Raw genomic sequence first — 23,487 nt, forward strand, 5'->3', positions numbered from 1 at the left:
AGTGCGTTCATTTCGCGCGCGTGGGGGGAGGCGGTCAAAATTTTGACGTCCGAGTTGGGGGTGCGTTTATTACGCGAGTGAAAAAAAAAAGTCGAAATTTTGAGAGCCGACTTGGGGGTGCGTTCATTACGCGAGTGCGTTCATTGTGCGAGTAAATACGGTAAACACAAACAAAAATTTTGTTTGGGAGAATAAGCAGTGTGTGGTTCACACAACCTTGTGTCGAGGGTGTTGGCACCTCTGGAGGCTAAGCTCAACGGTCGACGAAATTCCCCAGCCTGTCCCCATCCGATGTAACTCCTCACGCATAACTATACCCCAACCAAAAATGAAGCAAAAAAAAAAAAAAAAGTAGAGCTTTTTCACCTCACGTGAAGATGGAAGACCAACGAAGCTGTTATCTTTACGATGTCTAAGACTACCTCGAGGACGACTTCTAGGACAACATCGAGGACGACGCCTAGGACGACCTCGGGGACCATGTCTAGGACAACCTCAAGGACAACTTCCAGGACGATGTCTAGGACGACCTCAAGGATGACTTTAGAAATGACCCCAGGGACAACTTCCCAGACAACCTGAAGGACGACGCCTAGAGAAATTCAGCCTTTCCACTGTGGTGAAAACCAGAGTGGAAAGGTTGCCACTATCTATAAGCGACGGCAGCAACCAGACAAACGGTAAGCCGGTTGTCTGGTTGCCTCCGTCGCTCATAGATGGCGGTAGATGTCGAGTTTTGTGTCGACATTTTTTTTGTCCGCAGACACAATACTCGGGAAACTATCCCTTAACAGCTGTGCTGTAAAAGAAGAAGGTGGGAAGAGGAGGAGGCAAAGACCTGAAGAAGACATGTATGCGGTCGATGTAGCGCGAGTAGAGGCGCACAGGGTGGGCGGTCTCGGTGGCCACGTCCTGGAAGGACAGGAAGTCGTTGGGCATCTGGGGGGGCCCCGCCATCTCGGAGGCCCGCTGCAGGCCCAGCCCCAGCAGGTCCAGCACCAGGCCATAGTACTGCACTATGAACGACGAGAACTGCAGGCCCCGGATGATGCCATAAGAGTTGGTGTGGTTCATGTCCTGCACGGGAAAAGAGAGACGGACACAGTTAGTCCACCGTGGCCACCACAAGCTAGAAGACTCGCAACGTCTATAGTCGTCGACAAGCCGAGGGCGCATTTGGGGCACGGTGAAAGGCAACGAGAGTTTGTTGGAGACTAGGTATGCAAAGGACACCACACCCTTCTTCTCTTCCCATCAGTGACCAGAGCCTAACAGACCGTCTACAATAGCGAAATACGGCAACAGATTTCTAGGCATGGGCAAGTCGATGCTGCGTAAACTTCTACGGTGAAGTCAATAAATGTTTAACAATGAAACTTGGCCATGCGCCGCACAGGTCCTTTTTTGCATAATGTACCTGCCATGGGAGCTGGTGGAACACTGGTTATGCACAGTTGTAATACCAGCTATCGATACCGTGTCGGCACAAACCTCGGCCTCTCCACATTTTGCTCCATTCTTGCAGTCATATGCTGCTGCATGTTAGCACTTTTCTCAACCATTAAAGTCTGTCACAATGACTTTACATTTGTGCCTCTACTTCAACTCTAACACAGACTCCAACCAGGCATACTGGTCTCCCCCAAAGTTGCAAACTTAAAACAAAAAAAATACTATATTGTATTAATGCGCACGAAATTGACCCGGAGTGCCCAATGTCACCTTGTAGTTGATGATGACGTTGTTCTTGGCAGTCATGTAGTCGGCAATGTTGTGGTCCACGATGAGACGCAGCAGTCGGTTGAGCAGCGTCAGATCGATCTTCTCGTACATCTTCTCAAAGCGGGACTCGAGCATCACGTTGCACTCCCCTTCCGAAGTGTCCCACACATCCTGCAGGTTGTTGATGCCTGCCATCCAGAAAAAAAAGAACATTGGTCATTTTACTAACGCACAAACTTCCTTCAAAGCAAACTTCCAACAGAGAGCTTAGAGTGGACTACCGGGCACCAAGCTGTGCTATGATACTGTCTGCCTCTCCCATAGCAACTGCTCTGTGATTACAGTGACTGACAGGATAAGAACAGCAGGGAGGAGTTTTCAGTTACTCTGCCTCCAGCGTGCAAGCAAAGCCAAAGCACAACAAAAGGCAACACGTGTGTACTGGGGGCAGGGCATTCGAAAGAGATGCTCGCCATTCTCACATTGTCAGTATCTATAGTCAGTGATAAGGTAAGTGGATGAATATGAAAGGAAAGGGGAACCATTAACACCAGGAATCTTGGTGACACTAGTTTCTTGTTCTATGAACAGGAAACTATTGTCACCAAGATTCCCGGTGTCAATGGTTCCCTCTTCCCTTCACATTCATCCGCTGAATACTCCCTATACTCTGTTCCACCTTATGATGTACCGCAGGAAAGGCTGCAAGTGCGAGCTCTTTGCTCTAGAGCACATCTCGGCGGCACAAGCTCTCGTGCGTTAAGAGCAGCTGCCAACGCTATGAGCTCGCGCTTCAATCCTTCTCTGCGGTACAACATAAGGTGAAACAGAGCATACTGGAGTGCATCTTTTTACAATGAAGCTGTTTATGGCTAGGGTCCTGTGGATTCGTGTGCGTGACCGAAAACTTTATGCCCGCACCCCCGCATGTGCCACACAAGCACGCCTTCCCCGTACAAAAGATTCAAAGTAAATAACCAAAATAAAGAGTTGACGAACATACGTGCAAGATGCCAATTGTTCTAGGCTTTTGCTTTGGGACAGTTACTGCGGCAATGCCGGCACGTACGGCGCGTGTAAAACCATTCCCAGCATTCTCCTTGATGCTTGGGTAACTTAGCAATAGGTCTATTTCACTTCTCTCGTCATAATGGAAAGGCCGCGTATAGTCCAAACTCCCAAAACGCAACAGGCCTACGAAGAGTAACAGCGGTGGCGGCTTGAGGCAAGATGAAGATTGTGCACAAAACGCCAAGCGCATGCGGCAAACCAGACAAGACGACGGACAAATGTCGCAGGCTGGAGAATGCGCCAAAAAGACGCAAGTACCATGCTGCTAAATTGGACAACTTTGATGGAGCATGCGCTAAATTCTGTGCAACGTCCGTGTCGTGTGCTAAACAGCTTCGCTGGCCATCCACCTTCGCAAAGTAGAATGGCTCATGATTTTTTTTTTGTTCTGGTTTGCTATATTTTCTATTGCGCCAAAATGTTGAAAGGGACGGAATCCACGCACCTTGGCACCACTTGTACACGAGCAGGGGTGGGGGCTCGGAGTCGGCTGGCTTGATCCACGGTGGGAAGAGGCGCCGCTTGTCCGCCTCGTACCACAGGTACTGATCCAGGTAGGCGTCCGTGATCTTCTCCAGGGGTTCCACGTCGTACACTGGGATCAGGTGGCTGTACAGGTCCATGAACTCTATGCCCACCTGGAAGACAAAGACAGCCACACCGTTCAGGCAACGGGCAAGCAAAGAGGGGGCTCAAGCAGTGACTTATACCCACCCCGAATTTCCTGCTCAGTGTACACACGCTTATGGTATACGCTCCACCCCGAGAGCCCTAACCAAAACCTTCCTACCCTCTCCCCCCTCTCCCCTCCCCTCCCCTCCCCTCCCCTCCCCTCTCCTCTCCTCCCCCCCCCCCCCCCCCCCTAGGACGACCTCAGGGACCATGTCTAGGACAACCTCAAGGACAGCTTACAGGACGATGTCTAGGACGACCTCGAGGACGACTTCAAGCTGTCCGAAATATTCGTTGTGAATATGCACTACAGTCAAACCCACTTATAACAAATGCGATAGTTCCGCAAAAAGTCAACAGTTTATCACTAGTTCGTTATATCTGGACTTACCTTTAAAACATTGTAAATAAGCATAATGAAGCTGATATTGGTAGTTTCATTCTGCCAGCTCTTTATTTAAAGAAACTGTTTGCACGATTCTAATGCGCCCCCAATTCTAACACGCAAGCAGATTTAGCTTTCAGATAATCCAAAAGTAAATTGCTGCCGATTCTACCGTGCAAGTAAAATAATGAAGACTGACCACATACCTCATAGAACAGATTTTATGAAACGCACGGCAACAGAAAAATAAATGCTGTGCACTAGTCCAACGATGGCTTTTCGCTGTCCACAGAGGTAATTAATACTTGCTTTGGTCTAAAGCATTTTAAGTGCCACGCTTCCTGCGCATGGAGGTGTGTGCGGCCGTTGCCTCTGCAAGGGTCGTCTTTCAAACACTTTGCGAGCTTGTCTGGTGGCTGGGATTCCGAGGCCACGCAGTGCTGCTCCGTTGTTATCTTTTCCCGCCAGCATGACGCCCTTTTGTTTAAATAAAGCCTCCTAGTGGATTTTTTTCTTTTCTCATCTTAAAACGACAGATACGAGTCCTTGGACGCGAGAGAATGTGCATGATACGAATACCAAAATGGCAAACATAAACAAACGGTCATGATGGTGATCGGGCGAGCCGCCTTATACCAAGCATAGAGTTTGAATACAGAGCTAGCAAACATAAAATGAACGAGAACGCAGTATGGCGTGAGAGTTGACTTCCTCCTTCTCCTCCTCTTCTCCTTCCCGAGCACGCATAATTGGCAGACTATGCGACTTGGGAGGGCGTTTTTGCTCTTGTAGCTTTGTTTTCTCCCCCGCTGCGCAGCCCTGGAAATGACATTGAGTGTCTCCCGGAGCGTCATACCCAAAATGTAACTGTTTTGACCTTTTCTTTTTTTCTTTTCGCGCCCGCGGGAGCTGCTTTTTTTCTTTTCTTCTGAAAGCGGACTTTGTGTTTGTTGTAACAGTATGATGCTTTGAAAAACGGTCGTTTTATCTGGAACAGTTTTAATGGATAGGGCCTTGAATTCATATATTTTCTGAAAACTGGTCGTTATATGTGGAATCGTTATAAGTGGGTTTGACTGTATTTCTATCAGGTCGGTACCGGTTCCTTCTTTAGGTCTGAAATATAGAACAAGCCCGAATTATCGGCGTCCGAAAAATCGGTCGGCGAATGTGCCCGTGTTTCCAGCATTCTCTTCGCTGCTTGGGTAATTTAGCGAAAGGTATACTCAAAACCACCATGAACAGGTCCTCGAACAGATGCCGCCATTTGAGCTTTGCATGAAGGTAATCTGTGTAATGGAGCGTTGTACGAAACGGAACAAATGACACTTGCCTCTTTGAAGGCTCTCTGGGTGAGCAGATGACGCTTGATGCGAGAAAGCGCCTCATGGGGGTTGTCGTATGCCTGCTCAATGAGTCCCAGTTCTTCTCGCTGGGACTGGTTCAGGCGGCTCTTCACGCTGCCAAACGAAAGAGGATGAGGGTCAGAAAAACACGGCACTTCCAGCCTCCGCCACTCATCACACAACCATATCCAGCTTGCACCAGAGAAACTAAAAGTTCCCAGAGTTCCAAGTTTCCTACTGTCAGTTGGAACTAAAAATAAAACTTGATGGAGAGTTGCTTACTGTCATTTGTAATGATTGGCGACCCAATCAGGTAGCTAAAACAGTAGTTAACACAACTATAAACAATTGCAAGTGAGCACCAAGCTGCAGAAACGTCAGCAATGTTGCCTTGTGGCTGCCCCTCGGGGCGTTATCCCAAAAGATGGCCACCTAAGGTGGATCCCGCATAGCAAGGCAGCAGCGAGTAGAAACTCTGTGTGTTTCGGTGCACCCTCAATAACCAGCAACACTGGATAGCAGATGTGCGCTTTGCTAGCAACAACCTTACAAAGCAGCACACCAACTATCTACACAACACTCTAAAACGATTCCGCAAAAAAACAAAGCAACCCCCCCGGTAAGATGTTGCCAGTGCCCAAGAGGAGAGACTCTCATTCACCTGTAGGCCTCCTTCAGCCTTTCCAGTGCCAGGATGAGCAGCTTAGTGTCGTGCTTGTAGGAGAGCGGTGGGAACGGGATGGGGGAGAACCGGCGGCTCTCCAGCCAGTGCACCGTTGTCGTGTAGATAGCCACCGCCTCCTCCGCACTGATGTACGGACCGTCCTGCAGAGACAGTCGTCACGTCTTGAACAATAGAACTTACAAGTTCAACACACATTGCAAAAGGAAGAGCTGCATAGGGTGCCCCACTGTCCTCCCCTTTAGGGTGATGCCATTCTTCGCAGCACCCGATACCGAGTGGACAAGCTTGCAAGGAAAATGCACGGAAATAGCCGGAAATAAATTGGTGCTGCAGCACAGTCAATGCCAAGAGCTCATGCCAGGGGACACACTTTCACGCACTCCAGCGCAAAAATGAAACAAAGCGTTGCAACTCAATATGGTTTGATGTCACCACTCCAAGACAGATGCATATACATAAGGGCACCCCAGGCCTGTCATGCCAAAGAAATCACACTATGCAAGCCACATGCACTGTGAAGGAAAAACCTATAGTCGTTAATAGGACAAGAATTCGGAAGAAGCTCCATCTCCAGACATGATTGTCACCTTCAGTTGGGCATTGGCTGCATGTGAGACAAAGTGTTATCGAAGGCAGATATGTGCAGTGGATACAAAGGCAGCAGCTAGCTTTAGGTCTACTTACTTATCATTCGAACTAGAGCTGTGTTCTGATGTCCGAAAGCGCTCTTGCCTCCTCCTTTCTCTCAGTTGCTTGGCACATAGCATACCACCGGCATGAAGTAAAGGTTAAAAGTGTACCCCTTTTCATGTTGAATGCAACTAACTTGAGTCAAATGTTGCCTACAAGTTTGTAGAAGTCTGTCAAGCCCCCATGCCCAAATCTGACCACTGCCACCACCGTGCCTGCCTGCCTCCCCTGCCCACCTTGAGGTAGTTGTGCTGCCTCTCCTGCTCGGCCTTGAGATAGAGCCGGGTGAGGCGCCCCAGGTTCTTCTTGCACACCGTCTTGTCCACCGTGGCCCCCCTGCGGATACGCTCCCGGTTGTAGTGGGCTGTGTTGGTCCACCAGTCTGCCTTCATCTTCACGTAGCGCAGGATCATGTTCTCAATGGGGATGGGCAGCCCAGGCACCTGTCAAGAAGGCGTTGTCAAATGCAAGCGGAGGGGATCAACAAACAAGACATTCGACTTCGGGTATTTGCCAATTCGTGTAACATTAAACTTAAGGGAAGCTAAGCCTTCTTTATTCTCTTTGTTCATGAGCAAGATTGTTGCCTTTGACAGTGTTCTGAGCTTAAGCTGCACCATGCATGTGCTGGGGCAGCATCCCCGAATCCTTTCCGTTCAATAGCGCTTCAGTGCCATTTACGACCTAAGGCGATGCACAGGCGTGTTCACACTGGAAGTGGATTTGCATGTTTTCAACTGAAAAGCGGCTGGGATCGCGCGGTTAGGGCATGCTTTTGCCAACCGCCTTAAGACCGATTCCTCCTGACCGCTTTACGAAGCAGCAACCAATCGCGACGCAAGGCTGATGTGACATCTATGACTTTCGAAACAAGACAGCACCCATTGCTAGTGAGGCATCCTAGGTACTGTAGTCCTAGCTTTGCAGCAGACAAATCAGTGAAGAAATGTGATGTTCACGTCTGCCACCTGAATCCACCGCTAAATAACCTGACTCATACTTTTAACTGGCTTCGCCCTGGTGGTTTGGTTCGGGTAAGCTAGTTTGTTTATTATTCGGGGTGCCAAAGCTCGTCGATGCGCTGCCTTGTTTGTGTTTGCCCGTAAAACATCGGAACCCACCTCCAGTCGCCCAAAATGACAAATTCCCACTTCAGCAGTCGTGCAAACTACTGAAAGCTTTCGACACCGTACGTGACAACAATGAAGGCCGATAGAGACGCCGTGAGCTATTGCGTAACACATACACTACCACAGAAGTGGCAGGGCGCGCCCAAGATAGCTGCGCTAGCTCGAACCGCGACGTTATTACCACCAAAAGGAATAAAGGTACCCCCCCAAGAAACACAGTGTATGTACCAGACGATCCACAGGTATTCCATGCAGCATTTATTTGAGCTTAACGTCCAACAATCAACCGAACAGCAGACTCTATCGACGTGAGTGACAAGAGGCGAGTCTGCCACCAACCAAGCCACAACCGGCAAGAAACAAACACATTCCCCACACCACCATACCACTCACCACACCGAAAATGAAAATGAAAGCGATGAGAGGGGAAAGTCGGGCCTTCTTATTCCGAACACAAGGTCAGCTATTCATGTGGGAAGGGTCCACTTTGAAGAGTAGGTTAGGGCGTCCTCTTCTGAGTCAGCAAGGCGCGCCTAGCTGGGCTTTGCTTGTAGGCAAAGTCGAGGGAATCATCGGCGTGGTTTTGAAAGATCATCTGCCCTTTTTCCACTCCCTCAACTTGTGCCGCGTGCGTCAAAGTACTCCAGCCTCTGTATCGTAAAGCAGCCCGAAAAAAAAAAAAAAAGGCTAAATTTTGGTTTTGGATTGTAGATTAAACTGGATTTTGGATTGTAAAAAAAAGGTTGCCAATCAGTTGCCAAAAGATCACACGTCATAGAAAGATCACGGGAAATCGCCATACACGTCTCCATGTGTCTGAATGGGGTCGCTCGCAAACCGCATCCGCTTTTCAAACACAGCTCAATTGCCAGTGTGAATGCACCAATACATTGTAAAGTTCTGTTCCTTCTTTGAACAAAGAAATCTTCCACCAATCGTTCCTACAAACACACAAAAACTACATTTCTTCACCAACTAAAATTCAATCAGCATTCAGAAATTCGTGGCCACAGACAATCAAATGCATGGAAGCCCAGTTTGCCATGCATGTTCCCGACCTTGAAGATGTTTACCACATTTTTTGTCACTGCTCTAACTTTTATAACCAATGGGAAATCTTCACTTTCAACTGCATCAAACAGGGCATGACTAAATGCACGAAACCTCTCATTTCTATATAACCTGGCAGGATATAAGAGAAGCACTACTTCGGCGCCCTATCCAGAATAGCGACAGCAGAGTTCCTTTTATTCCTAGTCGAAACTTGCCTGGCTAGAGATTACACAAAGCTGCTCTTTACCTTCTTCCAATTTCTCTCTTGACCCTCCCAACCTCTCTCTTCTTGCTTCTTTAGCCCTTAGCTAGAACTCTCCCCATTAAAACAAGTGGCGATACTGTTCCTTTTTTAACCCTCTCCCTCGAAGCTTACGTGCCCCCGACAATGCCGACTGTTTACCTTCCAGGGGATGTTGGCCTTCCAGCACCTCCAGGCCTCGCTGAGGTGCTGCAGGATGGTGCGGGCCTTGTTCTGCTTGATGCCCTCTGGCATCATGTCCAGGATGTCGTGCATCACCTGCGGAGAAACAAAAAGACGCCCCGTTCATTCTCAGTTCAGTGGAATTAGCAAAGTCACAAAAATAAATAATGTACGACATTTTTAGGAGACGGGATTATCTTACTCATACTAAAGTGAAATTATTTCAGTTCTTTTATTAATTGTAATGAAAAACAGAGCTGCACAAGTGTCGCACAGAAGCACACACAAGTGAGCATGGGATCAAATGCCGAGTTCGATTCGAATACCCCCTCTCACTTCAACTGGGTTTACATTATGCCAAGAAGAATGTCGTCCAGCAGTCCCTCTTCAGGTAGAACTCTAGGGGACCAAGAAAAACTGCTCCGCTTATCAGAAGACGAGAAGGCATTACTGAAGGCTCAAACATTCTAAGACATCCCAGTAAATTAGAAGTTCCTTTTATCACAGTTCCACTGTGTCTGCCTTTCAAAACATTAAATAGAATATCCGAATCGACAAGTGCCTCGCTACACTCGGCAAACCTGGGAGGTGGTGGGGATGGGCGCACTCACCGAGGCCCTCAGCTCGAGGTCAAAGTGGCTCTCGACGCGCTGCTTGGTGACCGTCTTGGCAACGCCCTTGGAGTGGCGTCCCTCGAACTGCCTGGACAGCAGGTTGCCCAGCCAGCGCTCCAGCAGGGGGGTGATGCCCCGCATGAAGAAGAGCCACACCCGCCAGCCGGGGGCCCAGATCCCGCAGCCAGGGCCCTTGCCCACGGGGCCCTGGCACAGATAACGGAGAGGGGGGACCCCACCGTCGGCCATTTCGGCAAAAACTGTCCGACAAGTCACGTGCACTGTGGCGAGAAACGGGAGAGCTATGCGTGTTCCATTTTGACATAGTGCGAGCCACTTGTACGAGGTCGAAGCCTTTTTAAAGGTATTCGTACCTCATGATTGGAAGCTCGAATAACTCTTGCTTTGTTGCTTCTTATGTCATCAAAATGTTGTTAATTAGCTATTATTCCATTCGTGCCCACGAAGGCTCTCAAGTTTTAAATCTTGAGGAACGCCTGCATCTCTCGGCCGATGCTCGAGGCGACCCCTCCAGGTCTCTCTGCCGATGGAAAGTGACACAAAAGCCTACAGACCTTGTAAACAACAATGTGCATCGAATGGCTTGGATCTCCCGAGGTAGTGCTTAAACTGAAAGAATGCTTTCCTAAAAGGCAAGAACTATCAAGGAAATTTGAGGGCTCAAGAAGCCTCAAAGGTTCTCTGGGAACCCAATTTGAGAACCCGTGCGAGTCTACCAAAACAGTATGCATTTATCACAGAGCATGACACCGCTTGGATGTGGAGAGGGAAAGAAGACTGGCTGCCGCCACTCACAGTGTTGAAGCGGTAGTAGATCAGGTGCTTGAGGTCCTTGCACATGCGAATCTGGCGCATGAGCTTGTACTTGTAGCGGTACATGCCCGTGAGCTGGCCGACGTGGGCGAAGATGTACTGGAGCCCGTCGGCCAGCTGGAAGGCATCCACGTTGTTCAGCCGGTACTGGACGTGGCTGTCCACAACCAGCTTTGTCAGCCGCAGGATCTCCCGGCACAGGTGGAAGGCGTTGCCGAAGCGGGACTTTTTCCTCTCCTGGGTTGTGCAGAAGTAAAGAAAACAATCCACCTCTTCCTTCTCTCCCCATGTTTGGAATTTAAAATTCCAAAAGAAAAGAAGCATGTCAATCTTCCGCTACATCAGAGTTATACAAGGTGTCGCTGTTTATCTGCACTGATAAGGTCACTTTCCGCATGCTTCTATAAACCACCTTGAAACATACCTGGAATGTTTGCCGTGATTAGACTACGAAGACAGAAAACCCCTAAACAGAACTATAATACTTAGCAAGATCTGTGTGCATGAGCATCGCAAGAGACCCAAAAGTATGATCAGACTTCAAATAAAAGAATGAAAACACAGAGGACGTTCACAGACAAACTAATTACGATGTGAACAAAGATTTTAACATGCCCATTTTTCGCAACAAAGGTGCATGCTGCCATCTTTGATCATGCTTTTAATTAATTATTAAATAGGCCGTGCATGATCACAACACTACCGTAAAATACTGAGAAAGCACACGCCCCACTTTCACTGAAAACTGGGTTATTCCAGACATGGGCGCTTGTCCAGTCTAATCTGCAAAAACCAAGATGGCAGCCAATAAAAAGCTTCGAAGGCAGGGTGAACGGAATCTGAGAAATCACCTTTATTCTCACAATGTCCCAGTCATCCTCATTAGCGGTTTCGTGGCTGCCACAACGGGGTGAATATGTATTTTCGGCTGGTGCTGGCACTTTAGAGGGGGTGGACACTTCACTGATAATTTGCAGAATTCCGAAGTTTGGGAAATGTTAATAGTGGGCGATTCTGCTGTATTTTACAGTAGTGTTTCTAGGACATTCAGAGCACATAGACTGAGTTATCGCCAGCGAACAACGAAGTCAAAAACCTTTTTAGTGTGCCCTCAATAATTAGTGGAACAATTTCTTATAAGTTCCAAAATCGTCAATTTGAACATAGTTGCCAACCCCCCTGCTCCAAAACTACCCAAAAATAATTTTATTCCCCCTCCCCAAAATTTAGTTTTATTGGTGTGCTCATCCAGCATGAATGTCTCAAGTCTCAAATCAATAAAGAACATCTGGCATGATCTGCATGATCTGCAAGGCAACTCGCAAGCACACCTTACACTTGATACTTCAACAACTAAACCTACTCCATCTGAGAGCCGAAAATTCCAGGCCAACCTGGCAACAAGCAATCACAGGTGCTGTGGCCCAAAAAGGCAGTGTGAGAGGACACGAGTCAAACGCACCTTGGTGGTCAGGGTCTTAACCGGCTTGAGGTTGAAGTTGTAGTCCAGGTGGAGGTAGTTGAGGTTCTTGCGGTGGATGAGCAGGTTGAGCATGTTGTAGCCCTGCCTGCACACCTGAAGGCCCGCCTCTACCCAGTCGATGGTGGTCGTCTGGAAGAACTTGGTCGACTTGAAGGACCGGAACAGGTACCTGGCAAGGGATGCCGTCGTGCACACCGGAAGCATAATGTACAAGCGAACCTCCGAAGTCAAACATCTTTATGGAGGCAAAATTGGCTCGCGTGTCCCATGTTGAAAACCACAGCCATGCAGTACTTGTGTTTACACAAAATGTTAGCAAGTGCCGCACGTTGCAACAAAACTTTTGGTCCCTAATGAAAGCATCCAGAATCCATTTTCAGCAGTGAACTTTTTGAACAAAAAGAGAAGCATGAATTGAGCAGGTAGATAAGGTAGAATATTCCTAATTAAACAAGCACCGAAGAATATAGCTTGCAGGAATGAAAGGTAGTGAAACCAAGCACTATTTTTAACATCCAATACAGAAATGCACGTGTTAAAAAACATATCAAAAGGCAACTAATGAATAAAATTATGCGAATATATAAACTTGGGAATCGTGTGTTACTCCCCATCAGGGATGGGCAGTATTTCAAATACAAATATTTGAAATGCGTATTTTAAATAATTTGTGTATTTTGCATTTGTATTTAATTACTAAATGGGTAATGTATTTAACGTGTGTATTTAAATACTAAAACGTGGGTATTTTAAATACAATTGTAATTAAATACAATTTTGTAGCCGAAAATACATCCTTCAAATTTATTGTCACTGTCCAGAGCAGGAAGAAAACTACGTTCTGCACCGAATGCAGTCTCTCTCAATCAAGCACAAGCGTTCAGTGACTTCGTGATTACGGTGCTAGTCCTGGGCAAGAATAGTGACGAAATCGACGTTCACAGGCAGATTGGCTAAATAAGTGCCTGGGACAACTTGTGATGCTTTTCAGCCTGAATTCCATTCATATTTTTGCCTGGAACATTCCAAATGCGCGGGTCGTCCAGATTTTCGTAACTGGTGCGAGTTGCAACAATAAAAAATCTCTAGCTAGTGCTGCGCGTGTTGGCCGTCTCGGTTCTTTGCTGGTCTATACCAAAATGTAATCGACAAAAGAAGCTGCGTGAAGGTCTGTACTTTTTTCGCCTATTACGTCCAAGCTGATTAAATTTTTTTTTTTTGTGATTATATTTCTATTACGTTACTAGAGCCTCGCACACTAACTTCCGAGTGTGCGATGCAAAATTAAAATGAGATATCTAGAAACCCGTTGCAGGTGCCCTGAAGTCGCTGACGCAAATTTTGAGGAATGTATTTGGAAAAGTATTTGGAGGAGACCAAATACATTTGGTTGTATTTGTATCTTGTACTTAAATGCTTTTTTTGGAAATGTAATTAGATTTGTAATTTAATACATTTTTGACGAAGTATTTTGTATTTGTATTTCAATACATATTTGCATGTATTTTGCCCATCCCTGCTCCCCATGAACATTTGGAAAGGTCTTACAAAAAAGCACTGCCTTTGTTTTCTGCATGCTTCAAACACTGGGAAACAAGATGGACCCACCTCTTCTTTTGAGGCTTGGGTGGCCTGTGCTTGAGGGCATTCAGAACAAAGTACTTGAGGAGCTTCTGGTAAGACACCCGCACCTTCACTGGCATGCCAGGAGGGCAGTGCTCGCGGTACCTGCAATCAACCACAGCCTTCAACAACGAGTCAAAGCCTACAAGGAAAACCCAAATCCATGCAACATAACCTTTCATTCATGATAGGAAAAAAAGACATACCGTATTTGCATAATATAACGAGTATTATGTGCTCCAAAAAGCACCTCGTGTTATATTCAGAATCGAGTTCAACCACAAAGTGCGCCAGTCTGGAGAAAGCCATCCCTCTGGCTCAATGCAGGAGATTGGGTAAGAAAAAAGGGTGGCCGTGGGAGTGAATTTATTAGCTATTGGGCCACGTGAAGGGGGAAATAAAGAACATAAAAAGCATTTTTATTGCTTTTGTGTTAGTCCAACGCACACCGAAAAGCACGCCCTAGCGCACCATGTGGGAATGCAAGCGCTGGCCAATTCAAGTTAAGACAATGCCAGGCAAAGTTAGGTTAACAGAAGCCAAGCCAAGACCACCGACCGTGATTACATAATCTAATCGTGCAACACGAGGTGTTTGTTTACGCGGATGGACCAGAACAAGAATGAGTGTGATCTTGTATCGGGTCTAACAGTCTTTTTTTCTGCCTGTGCATTTTTTAGTTTCTGCTCTAGAGTGGTGTGGTGTTTGTGTGTTGGTGCTTCTGTTTCATGCCTTGCTTTGCTTGTGGGCTGCCGAGGAGCTCACACCGAAGAAAAAGGAACTACCAGACAAGTGGCTGCGTGCTGTTGCATATCTGCGAAGTCGCCAAGTGGACTGAAAACGGAAGGAGCTGAGCAGTGAGTGAGTGCAGTCAAAACATAAACTGATATTTCTTCTACCTTCCATAGCCTTTTCACTTCTGCTATGCCCCCGAGTGTGGTAAATTTACACGGCTAGGGCTCACGTTAAAATAGTAATTTTTTTTTCTTCTGTTTTGATGGCATCAAAATTCGCTTTCGCATTATATTAGTGTAAATACGGTACTTCTGGAGTTCCTCATTTAATGCATTCATACTTTCTTCTGCCGGATACAGTCCAGCCCACTTATAACGAATCCGGAAATAGCAAAACAACAAATATAACAAATGAATTTTGATTCCACACTATCGTTTGTATACTCCTAATGCAAACAAGCTAGCTTTTAGAGAAAAAGTCTGAAAAGGCCATCACAAATACAGACAGAAAAGCAAAAAAACAACAAAAAGGTACTGAGGTGAAACGCAGAAAAGTCTGTTTAAACAGTCGTGCACTGATAACGCCCCCCACACTTCATCCGAGCAGGGGAGGGACTTTCGCTGCTCAGCAAGTTCACCTTCACCGCAGTACGCACGACGTGCACCACTGTGCACGTCGTGCGGGGCATTTCAGGTTTTTGAGAGATTGGCGTTTCCGCTGCACACTTTCCTGTTATCCGGGCCCCGGCCCGCCATCTTGCCTACAAGATGGCAGGCCGAAATACTTTGATTGTTCCAATCTTGCTACATTACCTGGCCCCTAGTCTCGCGATGTGGGCGCGTGTGGGAGTATTGCCGACCGCATTCTTCTTCCTACTTTTGCCGTCTACGGACTCCTCTTAAATCACTTTCCGCACATTTTGGACTTGACCACCTCACTTGTTTTTCTCTCCGACTACAAACCTACCATAAGGTTTCTATCGGAAAAGATGTGCACTTCGTTTCTATTGGAAAAGATGTGCACTTCCCACCGCACACTAGGACTACGGAACTCTACCCGACCAAATCTATTGCTGCCGACCGTGATTGCCCCTAAATTTTGTGAATGATGTCGTTCCCAGGAACACTTGGACAAGGGGGAGGCAGCTACCGAAATCAACCAGGATGACGCTGCCGCCGCAAAAAAGTTTGCCGGAACTGCTTCTGCTGCGGCAGATACCCTCCAGGGGTATTTGCCAGTGCCGAGTGGGCCGGACTCAAACAAAGCCTTTTCTTGAACTTTGACGCAACTCGGCGGGCAAGTGCAAAGGCACCTCTTACACTGTCCGTACAGTTGCGGATCGACGGCTACCTTATTTACATGAATGTAGGTCGACCCATTTTTCGATTTTTGAATATCTGAAGGGGAGGGGGTTGACTTATGAAAGCATTCCCCCGCCTACAAAAACAAAACAATCGCGATATCAAGAACACCTAGACTTGGACTAGGTGTTCTTGACTAGACTTAGACCTAGACCTAGACAACTAGACCTAGACTAGTTTAGCCAGCTGTACCTGTAGCATTGCGCCAATTTTTTGCAGCCATTTTAATAGTTTTTTTTTAAAATCTGTACGAACGAGTATTATTGATAGAGATTCGCAAATTAGCCCGAATGTACGGCGGTGAACGATGCATGTCGCACCCGATTCCCGGGAGTGGTGGCACTTCTTGTAAAAGCCACTTTTGAATGGCTGCTGCTTCTTTTCAGTTTTTTGCACAATTCATGGTCACACATTGTTTGATGTTTCGAAATCATGCTGGAGTGCCAACTACGTTTCTCTGTATTCTTGTGTACGATACGGGCAGTTCAAGTTTTCGGTGCTGGATGCAAGTTCGACCCGTTAGAGCAGGTCATGCTCTAGTGCTGTCTGCAACGGCTTGGGATCTTAACCGTGATGGCAAACTAAGAGGCGCCCAAAGGCAAAAGACTGGATAGGTCAGGATGCCCTCCGAAGTTAAAGTCGGGCTTGCAACGTACGCTGCGTACGCCGCAGAAGTGCACAATCAGTCCCTACCTGCGACGTGCAACACAATCATTGAGCAAACACGGAAGATGCGGTTGACACTGTCATTTGCTAAGTGTGAGATTTCGTTGGACAATGCCAACGACGTGCTTCGAGAGCGTAGCAGTGATGACGACAGGAACGACAGCACCAGTGCGGACGAATCGTAGCCTCTAGTCGCAGACAGATTGCAGATAGAGTAAAAACGACAGGGAGCAGCATCAGTTGTCTCAACTCCAGCATGACCTTCCTAGTTTTGATAATGCTTGAGCACCTTGTGCGCCTCGCACGTGCATGCGCAGCCAAAGCACACCAGAAGGCATCATGCGCAAGAAATGCCCTGCCCTCCTCACGTGTTCACCGTAAAATTCACCCCTAAAAAAAATTTTTTTTTTTTTTTTTTTTTTTTTTTGCTGGTTGCTGGTGTGCAATGTGGGGTGGAGTGGGGGGGGGTTGATTTACAATCGTGGAAATATGATACTTCGGTGTGCATTAAAATCTCACGCAGAAGCGACCCATATTTTTTTCCTTGTCGAAGTCTACACATTGTGAAATACGGACATAGCGAAACAATTTGATTATTGCAGCATTTGTTGTAAGCAGGATGTACTGTAAAAGCCTTCTCCCAGACATTTACTGCCCAGCAATAACTGCCTCAAATGCCGCTAACATGTTATTACACATGTTACGTGACAAGCCATGTAACAACGATTTCCATACTTCGGTTTTCTACGAAAAATCTAATCATTTCGGGTATTGCAAACACCCTTTCTGCTTATGCCGAATTTCCTGGGTGGATGTGGAGCAATCCAAAAGCGCTTGACGCTAGCACCTCTAGTGCAGCAGATCCAAGTGTAACGTCCAAGAAGATGTTAGCGAGAAAGCGCTCCATCTTCACCGAGGGAATTCTTGGTCGTCAGAGACATCAGGCGGGCCTTGGGCCCCTGTCTGCCCCACTCCCCTCACCAGGACTTGACGAGCGGAATGTCGATGGCCCGGCGGGTGCGGTCTGAGCGCAGGTTGTAGGGCCGGGGCGCCCAGAGCAGGGCGATGCCGTTGGCCGTGTTGTCAGTGTACAGCGGGCAGTCCTGGAGGAACGGCTGCACGTGCTCCGGGAGCTCAAACTCCTCGTCATCGTCCGGCAGCGGATCGGCCACTTGCTGCGGGCGGGAAAGACATGCTGCAGGGTCGTCTCTTGCGCAGCGGTGGTGGTAACACAAAGAATGGCACGCTGCACGCCCAAATTATAAAGCAAAAACAAAAAAAACAAAAAAAACAGCACTCTTATTTTAATTTACGGTACACTCACAACGACAGCTGCAACACCTTATCGGACCCCGACGCATTCTTATGAATCTTGACCTTACGTGGAGGAACCGTCGTAGACGCAAGCTTGGAGAATGGCGCACTCGCTTGTGCAGAAGACCACTAACGGATGCGGCGCGATGGAACGTTAAAGCAGCTGCGGCCATCTAGCGGACGCCATGCGAGACTCCTACGCACAGGTGTCCTCGACAGACGCATTTTACCAAGGGGCACAATGACGCGGCTGACATAGCTCTGTGGTAACGCACTCACCTGACCACCGACAGACCCAGGATCAAATTAAAAAAAAACACGGCAATCTTTTTTGAAGCGATAGCTTTACGGGCTACACTGTGAAGAGATTTTGACGTTGTCCGTTGTCGTCGTCGCACGTGCGACGAAGGGGAAAATTCTTTTTCCCTTCGTTGCACGCGCGGCGAAGGAAGTTGGGTTTTTCCATTCGCCGTGCCACACAAGAGCCTACGGGGCAGCCCTGGCATCCTGCCAGAAATTGTGTGACGAAGGTTGAATCATTGTGTCGTCTGCGTGAAAGACTTGTTTTCCAACATTACTCGCAAAACGCAAAATCTTACTTTGGGCAGTATCCAGTTGCTACGAGTAATGTTGGATGGTTTTAGAAACTTCCCCCAACGTCCCACTTACTTCACGAATCACCAAGCACTGGCGGCAGTCGAGAGTAACATATTCGACGCCAACCACGACAGCTATGAGAATTGCCCACGTCGCACCTCCGTTCTCAGGTATGTGATGGCACCATTCTACTCTCATTGCACTACCGTGCTATAGCTGTCGCTTTCATAAGCAAAATATACTCTTTTTTTTTTTTTTTTTTAAGCATACACCCTACATTGCTTTACAAAATTTTGAATCGAGGGAAGAGCCCAAAACAGATATTGCTCCAAAAGAATGGAAATGTACATTTTTGACTCTTTTCTATCTGCAACCAAAATGAAAGCTACAGGCTCAAGCTTATAGCTTTAGACGATGTTCCTAAAACTCCTTGCAGTTTTCCCTATAGTTCACATAAAGATGAGATGAAGTATAGTCAATGCCTCCTTTATCTAAGAATATGACATGCAAGAACCAAGCAAGATTGTTTGATTCAATGTTCGAAAGAGTGGAAAGGTGAACGTTCAGCCTTTCCACTCTCGGGAAGAAGGAAGACCAGCAGAGCTGTACTCGATACACTAAGAGTTCCTGTATAGGCTTCCTACGGGAGTTAGAGTCGCGCGTCTGTTTTCCACATGCCGCCACGCCGCTATTCGCCGAGATCCGATCACGTGAGGAATTGGATCAAGTGTCGTGCAGGAAAGTAGATGTTGCACGCGACCCCGCGTACGTTCCCCTGCTCATGAGTATGAGTGCGCCGCGCACCTCGAACGCGCGGCGCCGCTATTTGCCAATTTAGTCACGTGAGGAGCAGACTCCGCACGCCGTGCAGGAAAGCCGGCGCTCCGGGGGTGAACGCGCAACTCTGGCTCCCGTAGGGAGCCTATACAAAAACTCTAGATAGACTGTGTGCTTCTAGTTCGTCGTCGTGTTTTTCCCGCTGTTTCCTACGATGAATTCCCACCAACACACTCAACTGTCCATTCTTCTATTATAGTTGGAAAGGTTGCCGCCATCTACGAGCGACGGCGGAAGCCATACGGGTTGTGTGCTTGCCGCCGTCGCCTATAGACCAACACGCTGTTTACAAATAAGCCCGCGTTTGCCGTAACTGCGCGTGCGCAGAAACCGAATTAGCGTGAAATGAAGCGTGTGCGCATGCGCAGTGCCGTCGACAGCGCCACCACAGCTGCGTGACATCAGGGTCGCGTGTTGGTCTATAGATGGCGGTAGCTGTCCAGGTAGGTTTGTGTTGACATACGCAGACACGATCCTGGGGAACCTAGCCCTTAATAGCTCCACTGTAAAAACCAATAGTACACAAAATTTTTAGCGCTGCTGAACTGATATTATAGAAAATATATGACAGAATGTTTTCTAATGCTTATCATTTTTTAGTGATAGCCTAGTTCTGCTCTAAAACATTCAAACTGCTGCTCTTACCTTTGTGCTGTGGCGATGTGCAATAGGGTTGATCAGAGGATCAAAGTAGAAGGCCGGCAGATCCGGATCCTCCGTCTTGATGTACACCACGTTGGGGGTGTGGTACCTGCCAAGCATCAACTTCAGTCAAAATGTTGCACTCAGTTGCTAGGAAAATCTACACAAGCTGGAAAGCACGAAAATAGGTAACCAGACTGGACAAGATTCACGTCAAGAATGTGCCATCCCTATGGTGTACCCTCGTTGATATGTTCCCGGTTTTTGTGTTTTTCCTGGCTTTTAAATTTGGAAGTGCCAGTCCTGCCAAGCTCCAATAGGAACACACATATCAATTCCCTGATTAGTGAGTCTGTTTTCCTGGTTCTTGTGTCCAAAAATCCACCGACACAGCGCTAAACCTATTGCTAAACTACCTAAGCATCAAGGAGAATGCACGAAAAGGTGTTCTACGCGTTGCATGTGCCGGCGTCTGCAGCAGCAACTGTTCTAAAGCAAAAGCCTAAAACAAATGGCACCTTGCACGCGCATTCGTCAACGCTTTATTTTGGTTATTTTCTTTGAATCTTTTACACGGGGAAGGCGTGAGTGTGCGGCGGTGCGAGCATAGAGCTTTTAGTCACTGCACACAAGAAATCCACAAAACCCTAGCCATAAACAGCTTCGTTGTAAAAGGCCAACTTTTCCCAGCAACACTTTTTGCTCAAAATTGAGGTGGCTAAGAACGCCAGACGGTGAAACATTCGTTTACTGCCTGAGCGTGTTACGAGACCGTTTATACGGCTATTGTTTCGAAAGGTTTTCCAAAGCTTAAAATAACAATATTGAAGCATTCTAAAGCAACTACAGACTGCAAAATGGAGCCTTTACAGAGCCTCTGAACCAACACCAGCAAAACATGTGCATGCCTTGAGCGACTCGCAAGTGGAACTTCTCAAGCAAGATAATATGCCGGCACGCGATAGTTAGTTTCTCCCGTGGTAATCACACACGCCACGAATGACTCGTGTGGCGATTGTAATTTCCGGGGATTCGTAAGTGCGGACCGAGCTGCCAGAAGCCCTTACCAAGAGAGGTGCACGTAGTGAGGCATGTTGTTGTACAGGTAGGGAAAGGCAATCCTGTACTCCGTCCGGATCGGTTGCCGGATGATGATCTTGTTGATGTCGTTGAACTCGTTCCAGTCCTCATCCCTGCACAGGCACATTTTACCACTTTCATTACATTAGGTTTGACACTCATACAATTGACCTTTAATAATGAACAAAATTTGCATCAGCGCCGCATCACCATTGTTGCATTCTAGATTACGATTCGGTTTCAGAGCTTGCCTGGACAGTTACTGGGTGCTCAAATTAAGCAGAAAACATTTCGTGTTTGGTCACATCACATTGTAAAAACCAAAAAATTTGACAATCTGCACACATCTCTTTTTTTTTTTTTTTTTGCTCTTTGTATGGTTAAGTACTGCATAATGTTTCACAATATGCCACCCTTGAAAAAATAAAGCAAATCACGTTGCCTAAACCAGAGGTTGCCAAATGGAAGTCCACGAAGCCCTGCCTCATCAGTCAAGCCCGACTTTTCTTCAGGTTGAGAAGAAACAGTCCAATTTCAATGTAGGTTTTCTCGTGTGTATGTCAATGAGAGAAGTCCACTTCACCCACCCCTTAGTTAATTCCTTTATTAAATCCTTATCATAATTAACCTATAGCTTTCCCTTCCCCTCACCACGAGCAGAGCCCTCCATCATTTCTGCTGATACACAAGGGCTCTGTAAAGGATCAATGGTTGGGAACCACTGGTCTAAACATAAAAAAAGGAAGGGTTATTGTTGGGTAACAACAAAATAAGAAGGGCTAGGTTGCAGACAATACGTTAGAGTAGAGCCTTTTCAAAACCAAAGATATTGGAACTCGCGTAATTATGTGATATTTTAAGTATCCCCCCCCGAAAATATTGAGAGGATACACTTGGCATGTCTACCTTATCGACAGTTTCCTGGTTATTTATTTGTTTTCCCCCATCGCACATCCTACACCCATCTCAGCAAAAAAAAAAATGTGCCGACACACTGGTAAAATCTAACAGGGTATAAAAAATAAAGTACATGCAGGAAAACAGCAAAAAGGAGCATGTACTGACGCCGGGTTCATGTCCTTGATGAGGGGCTCGAACTTGGGTCCCCCCGGGATGGACATGTTGAGGGCCTTGGCCGTGAAGAAGGACTTGAGGTCGAACAAGTAAAAGTAATTGTCGTCCACCAGGTCCGTGAGCAGCTGGTTGGCCAGCCGGTACAGTGTTGCCATCTGGGGCAGTGTCAGCTGCCAGTGCCGGTACGTCACCCCGTTCAGGTGCCTGCAACAACGGCGCTCAGCTGCCACTGTGCCAAGCAACACCAGAGCAGCTCTCGGGCGTTATTGCAGCAGCAAACGTGTGACCGGCTACGGCAGAACTGTCCAACAAGCACGAAATACAGCAGAGTTCCACAAAAGTAAGGAGTAGAATGTTATCTGTGGTGATGAGCACAAGCTGGGAGGTGAAGTAACTTACACCGAAGCAACCGTTCACAGAGCGCCAAAACTTGCGTACTTCTACTGACTCTTGGTACACTGTGCAAGCATTGGACGAGCACCAAAAGAGTCTGCTGTATGAAGCTTCCCAATACTTGATCACCCGCTCTTAGCAGCAACTCGGCACGCCCTCAACCCAAAAGTCAAAGAAACGCCAATAAAACTAGCAAAGGCGACATTGAAAAAAAAAAAAAAAAAGTGTTTGTAGCAAAAGGGAGAGCGCACTTCATAATTGTGCAGCGTGAGAGAGTGCATCTTGCTTTTAGTGATTTACAGTACTTTCATTACTTCAAACTCCAGGAAGCCACAAATCTTGTTTGAATTATATGAAATTTATCTAAATATGATCACAGGATAAAATTATGATTTGCTATATGAATGGCTACACATATAAAGCAGACCTTTGATGATTTTATCTACACAGGCCTACTAATCGTAAGGGGTACGCCAGACATAAAACACTGGTCAAAATGTACAACGCAAGTTATTCATTCCTTAAAAATGTTGTTTATTGCAGGGTGCCTCGTCATCGCGTGCTCCCTATGGGTTGTCTATGTTGCCTTTTGATTGGCATGCTTGCGTTCCGATACGCGAAAGAAGCATTTTGGTCTACGCAACAAATTAAGGCAAGAGTGAACGCAATAAAAGGCGGGCAGCGGTCGACGTTGCCAGAACTGCGCACGAGGAGGCAGGAAAAGGCAAATTCACGCACTTGCTCTCGGCCAGGGGTTTGTGGTCGTAGAACCACTTGCAGACGGGCGAGTCCTCCTCGTGGTCCAGGTCCATCTGGATGGCCTCCAGGGGCTCCACGTCCAGTACATTGTCCGCATAGTCCAGGGGCGGCTCTTCGTCGTCGAAGGGTGGGAAGCGCATACGCTTGAAGTGCCGCCGGTCACGCTTCTCCCGGCGCATCATGATCCACATCGACCTGCCGCCAAGGATGAGCCCGAGTCAACACTGCCCATTCCTTCTTTATGTACCCATATGACAGGGAAAAGCTGATGGCATCTGTCTGTGGACAAAACAGTGG

At 47.3% G+C, this 23,487-nt stretch overlaps 1 protein-coding gene across 1 annotated transcript in view; it reads right to left on the minus strand.

The window, feature by feature from the left end:
- LOC8038593 (pre-mRNA-processing-splicing factor 8) overlaps positions 1–23,487 on the minus strand; it is an 83,546-nt gene that overhangs the window by 49,441 nt on the left and 10,618 nt on the right. Inside the window, exons 5-20 of the mRNA XM_040215801.2 lie at positions 23,170–23,385; positions 22,030–22,242; positions 20,952–21,077; positions 19,888–19,993; positions 17,476–17,669; positions 13,718–13,837; positions 12,089–12,278; positions 10,609–10,863; positions 9,790–9,999; positions 9,158–9,274; positions 6,808–7,014; positions 5,858–6,021; positions 5,184–5,310; positions 3,239–3,431; positions 1,723–1,910; positions 839–1,077 (exon numbers count right to left, since the gene is read on the minus strand). Of these exons, the coding sequence (XP_040071735.1) occupies positions 839–1,077; positions 1,723–1,910; positions 3,239–3,431; positions 5,184–5,310; positions 5,858–6,021; positions 6,808–7,014; positions 9,158–9,274; positions 9,790–9,999; positions 10,609–10,863; positions 12,089–12,278; positions 13,718–13,837; positions 17,476–17,669; positions 19,888–19,993; positions 20,952–21,077; positions 22,030–22,242; positions 23,170–23,385 (2,865 nt within the window). The remainder of the gene's footprint in view (positions 1–838; positions 1,078–1,722; positions 1,911–3,238; positions 3,432–5,183; positions 5,311–5,857; positions 6,022–6,807; positions 7,015–9,157; positions 9,275–9,789; positions 10,000–10,608; positions 10,864–12,088; positions 12,279–13,717; positions 13,838–17,475; positions 17,670–19,887; positions 19,994–20,951; positions 21,078–22,029; positions 22,243–23,169; positions 23,386–23,487) is intronic.

The sequence above is a fragment of the Ixodes scapularis genome, unplaced genomic scaffold (assembly GCF_016920785.2).
Source record: "Ixodes scapularis isolate PalLabHiFi unplaced genomic scaffold, ASM1692078v2 PGA_scaffold1__304_contigs__length_218370807, whole genome shotgun sequence".
NCBI classification, from domain to species: domain Eukaryota; kingdom Metazoa; phylum Arthropoda; class Arachnida; order Ixodida; family Ixodidae; genus Ixodes; species Ixodes scapularis.